Source organism: Pteropus vampyrus, unplaced genomic scaffold (assembly GCF_000151845.1).
Source record: "Pteropus vampyrus isolate Shadow unplaced genomic scaffold, Pvam_2.0 Scaffold111, whole genome shotgun sequence".
NCBI classification, from domain to species: Eukaryota; Metazoa; Chordata; class Mammalia; order Chiroptera; family Pteropodidae; genus Pteropus; species Pteropus vampyrus.
The window spans coordinates 635,616-640,888 of record NW_011888892.1 but is presented as its reverse complement, the minus strand read 5'-3'; the positions used below and the strand labels follow the sequence as shown (position 1 = coordinate 640,888).

The 5,273-nt window shown below is 52.2% G+C and overlaps 1 protein-coding gene across 1 annotated transcript in view; it reads left to right on the top strand.

Annotated features, from left to right (window-relative positions):
* The window catches only part of CPXM2 (carboxypeptidase X, M14 family member 2), a gene marked incomplete at its 5' end in the record, with an annotated part of 98,038 nt that overhangs the window by 87,089 nt on the left and 5,676 nt on the right, over nucleotides 1-5,273 (top strand). The window contains 2 exons of the mRNA XM_023533765.1: nucleotides 1,104-1,146; nucleotides 4,409-4,548. Coding sequence (XP_023389533.1) covers nucleotides 1,104-1,146; nucleotides 4,409-4,548 — 183 coding nt within the window. The remainder of the gene's footprint in view (nucleotides 1-1,103; nucleotides 1,147-4,408; nucleotides 4,549-5,273) is intronic.

The following is a 5,273-nucleotide window of genomic DNA, read 5'->3' as shown; positions in this document are numbered from 1 at the left end:
TAGCCACCGTGGTTAACCGTCCACAGGGCGCCAGCACTCTGCGTGGACTCCCCTCAGTCCTTGCCTGTCCTTGAGGGGGGCGTGGCTTATCCCTGTTTTATAAACGAGATGACTGGGGCTTGGGGACCGGAAGGGCTTTGCCTGAGCAAGAAAGGGGCAGAGCTGGGTCTGTTTGACTTCGCGGCCGCTCTTAGCCACTGAGCAGTTCAAATTTCATAGGAGCAGCGATGGGTAAACATGGACTTCGGGGAAATGTTGGGCAGAGAGCATGCCGATGCTTCGTCAGGAGCCCGGCTTTTGTCCCACGGCTGTTCCCATCGTGGGGGACATTCGGTCATCGATCCCACCTTGGGGTGAGGTGACTCTGAGATGCAGGTGTGTCCTGAGGCCCGACGCATGGCGAAGACTGTTTCACAGACCTCCCTTCCACTGGAGGTCGGCGCTTGTCCCCTAGCCATACGTGGCATCCGGTCAAAGCCCAGCTGCGTGGGATGTGGGGACACGTGGTGCTGCCCCCGGCACCCACGCAAAGAACCCTGTGGTCCAAGTTTCAGGATGGGCACCTGTCTCCTGAGTCAGGGCTGCTCCTGGCCCAGGGCTCCCAGGTAAAGAGGGATAAGGATGTCACATCCTCTAAGGTCCCGCTGTGTGGGCGTGGCGAGACTCCACGTGTATTGTTCGTTGCTTATTTTCTTCACTTCGTGAGGGTTGGTCAAGCCTCTGATGAACTTGGAAAATATCCTACATCAGATAGGCCTGGGTTGAAATTCTGGGCCATCAGTCAATTGGATGCTGTGTGACCCTGGGCAAGTCGCTCAACTTCTTCGAACCCCTATATTTCCCATTTGTAAAGCCATGATGATAACTATGACGACGATGACAGTGTGTGGATGGTCCCTCTAGGACTGTTGGGAGGATTACGTGGGTGACAGATGGGGGTTTGTCCTCTGTCCGCCTTATCGGAAACACCGAGTTATGATAAGTGTCCATCTCCTACTTTCTCTCCTCTCTCAGCAGCGTGATGCCCATGAGACCATGAGACCTCTTCCACGAGCATATCTCTATCTGTGTTCTCTAGTTCCCTGTCCTAATTCACTTTAATATTGTTTAACTTTGCTAGAGATGCAGCCTTCACATACTTTTCAGGTACGTTTCCACCCTTGGAAAAAGAAAAATAAAAAAAGTAGTAGACATATTTGTTTTTATGGCCATTTTAAAACGAGTACTGAAAGCTCGCCATTTTTTTCTGGGTTATACATCTAGCAGAGGAATTTGATTTGTTTCCTTCATGGTTTTGCTCTGCACGAAATGAAGAAATAAATGTAAATCCCTCCCTATCAAGAAAATTTCCTAATGGCCAAAAAGTATTCTTGCTTTTCAATTCTAGCCCTAAAAACCTACAGTAATCTTTACGTGAAATATCTGTTTATTTTTTATGGCTGCCGTGACTGATTCGGGTATGGACACAGACGGATTCATTAGCATCTGGTCAGTAGCAACGTTTTGAAGAGTTGGCTGCCACATGATCACGTCGGCAGAGTTTGATTTTTTTTTCTATCAATTATATTTTCCATTGTCTCGGAGACTTTTGCGGCAGAGCCATGTGGTGGCTCCAGGCTCTTTAATCATTCTTCCTCCTGGCGACGTGATGAAGTCTGCAGACTCATTTCTTCGTGGATGAACGAAACGCGATGTCTAATTTCCTTCCCTCCCCGACCCCCTCCGCTCCATCTCCTTGCCCACTGTTAGCACAGCCCTGACGGGCGTTAGTTAACAGAGAGGGGGGCAGTTGAGAGCAGGGTTCGAGACATTTCCAAACGTGCGTCGTTTGTACTGTGTGCATCTTAACTCCAAAGTGATGTCAGGCCCCTTTATTCCTGCATCCTCCCCCACGATGAAGGCAGGTGTCGTGGTGGCATCGGGCGCACAGAGCTCCGCGTTCCACCGTGACGCTCGTGACCAGAGCAGGATTCCTGGCGAGAAGCGAGCACAAAGGGGGGTCCCGCCATCCCCAGCCAGGACGGAAGGCGCTGGAAGGTCTGCCTGGGCCACGCCACTGCGCCTTGCCCACGCGGCTTGCTTTCGAAGTCACTCTTTGCCGGCCGTCCTCTTTTATAAGACATTTGCCGAAGCTCCGGAATCGGCCGCAAAGAGAGCGTGGCCCCAGCTTCTCCACCTTTCTCCTGGTTTCTTGTCATTTTGCCAGTTCTTCTTGTGCTTCCTGTGCTTCCAAGACACAAAGTGTAAAGGACAGGCCCTCTCCAGAGGTTTTATGTATCACATTTATTTATTTCTGTACGACCGAGGCCTAAAAGGTTGGGACTAGAAAGTGTCGCGTGCACAGAGGAGCCCAGCCCTCCGGGGACGTCCCGCCTGTGCTGACCAGTGACTCGCTGCCCGTCGGCCCCCCCGTGCTCTCTGACGGTCTCTGCTTCGGTTCGACTTGAGCGAGCTGCCCTGGCGTTTCAACCAGTCTTCTTCGCCCAGACCAGGCCCCTGCGAAGGATCCGCCATGAACTTGAGACTCTCCCACCCTCTTCTTCCACTGCTCTTACTTCCTTGTTTATCACATGTCATGGCTGATGGCATGTGGTTCGAATCTGGAATCCGGTGGAGAGAGCGACAGTGTTTTCGGTACCATGTTGCCTGTGACGTTAGCGATTAGGCAGCAGGTGGACACAGGACTGCTCCTGACATCCAGAGCCGTGATTTTTCCATCAGACATTTACACCGAGTGATGTGTCCCTTAGCCTTATGGTGAGCTGACGGAGAAGGAAGGGAAGGCAGGACGGGTGAGGACCACGGCTGCTCGGATGGCAGGGGACTTGCTCTTTCTCCCCATCAGCAGAGAGGACCCCGGCCTGCTCATGTCCGCTGTCTGTAGCCCTGACGTTCAGAATCCGGGGGCGGGGGGCAGGGGCTCATTGGTGTCACCTTCTGCTGGGCGAGTGCTTCCTGGTGATCACACAGGACATCGCTGCAGTGTCTTCTCGCTGATCACTCTATTCTACCAAAACAAAAATGTTGGCAAAAGAAACCCCTAGAACTTCGTGCCACCTAACATTCATTTATTTATTTCCCCAATATTAGATACTCTACTGGGCTGAAAGGTGCCACCCCTCCCAAAATATATATATACATATACATATATATATACATATACATATATATATACATATATATATATGTATATGTATATATATACATATATATATATACTTCCTAATCCCCAGAACCTGTGATGCGACCTTATTTGGAAAGTGGGCTTTGTCGGTATAGTTAAGGGTCTCAAAACGAGGTCATCGGTGTTGCCTGGATGGGCCCTAAAATCACTGACAAATGTCCTTGTAAGGAGCAGAAGAGGAGAAGACATAGAAACAGAGGAGAAGACCGTGTGCAGACAGAGGCAGAGATTGGAGCGATGCAGCCACAAGCCCAGGAACGCCAGGGGCCACCGGAAGCTGGAACTGGCAGGAAGAGTCCATCCCTAGAGTCTTTGGAGGGAGCACGGCCCTGCTAACAGCGAGATCTCAGACTTCCGGCCGCTAGCACTATGGGAGACTAAATTTCTATTAAGTCCCCTAGTTTGGGGTCATTTGTAACAGGAGCCCTAGGAGCCTGACATAGGGACCGACTCCATGCCAGGCTGGGCCCTGCATGTCGGTCGAAGCGGTGTCAGGTGCGCCAGGCTTGCCTGCTTCCGGGCCGAGTGGGGAGCGTGTTTGCCCTGCGGTCCCCGAGCAGTGATGCTGCGTTTGTCGATTAGAGTGAGTCCTCGTCACCCGCACCTGGGTTCAAACCCCGACTCTCACTCTTTCCAGACACAGGATTCTGGACGTGTTTCTGAACCGTTCTCTGCCTCGATTTCCTTATTTGTGAAATTGCGCTGTGCCGTCTGCCTCTCTGCTGGGTTCGCACGGGAGGTTTAGCGAGCTAATGCATGCAGAGTGCGGGGGCCTGGTGTCCGTTAGGCTCTCCGGCAGTGGTGGTCTGGATAGCTGGGTTTACGGATTCGAGTAGAAAATTTATAGCGCTATAGCCGAGAGCAGCGTAACTGTACAGATAAAGTTAATCAAACACTACAAATCCGTGCTGTCATTAACTATAATCTTATTCTAAAAGTCTAATAGGAGGATTTTACCTAAAAAGCGCTTCTTTCAGTCCCTCCTTTTGTCGGAGATGCCCTTGTATGTGCCCGTCTCCCCCCTACACCATCCAAACTGCATCCTCGCCCTCTCTCAACTCCCCCACCCCCTTCCTCAACGCTCGCCCTACTTTTTTATCTATAGCAGACACTTGACGCCTCCTTCCAATGAGATCTCTGAATCCCGCTCTTGAACGTTCTCGAATGTCTCCCAGTGCCGCCTTGAGCCTCGGTCAGTTACATGTTTTCCGGTTGGCTTGGCAGGTCTCAACGATTTCAGCTACCTTCACACAAACTGCTTCGAGCTGTCCATCTACGTGGGCTGTGACAAATACCCGCACGAGAGCGAGCTGCCCGAGGAATGGGAGAATAATCGGGAGTCTTTAATCGTGTTCATGGAACAGGTAGGCATGGACACGCAGCTGTGTTAGGGCCTAGCTAAGGAGCACAGTCCTGTAGGTGGCTGGAAGCGAGGGGTCGAATTCGTGCTCAGGCTGTGGGCTTCGTCCTGGGCCGCTGTTGTCCCGGGCCGGCCGCCACAGTGCGAGAAGGAACCACTGTCGGTTTGCACTTGACTGGACCCAAGAAAGTGAACTCTAAGTCAATGTCGATTGCTCCCACTGGTTCATGGCGCATGAGACTAGTTCGGGGGGTTTTCAGATGCTGCTCTGTGGGGAGGTGGGTGACATGTGTCTGAGTCAACATGCCCAGGCCCCTTGTATTAGCCTGCTCATGCTGCAAATATACAGGCTGGGGGACCCACACAACAGAAATCACGGTTCTGGAAGCTGAAAGTCCAAGATCAAGGTGTCGGCAGGTTGGTTTCACTCCTTGGCTCGCGGCCGGCCACCTTCCCACTCGGTCTTCCTCCTGCGGGCGTGCACGGCCTGTGTCTCTGTATGCCCCAGTTTCCTCTCCTTCTAAGGACACCGGCCAGATTGGATCAAGGCCCACTCTAATGACCTCGTTTTAACTTCATCACCTCTCCAAATATAGTCACGTTCCAAGGTGCTGCGTTTAGGACTTCAACATATGAATGGGTGACGAGTCACTGCTGCAGGAGGCAGGGTGTCACCTGGAGCAGTTCCAACGAGGGCCCGCTGAGGTTCTGCTCACAGCCAGGGAGGAA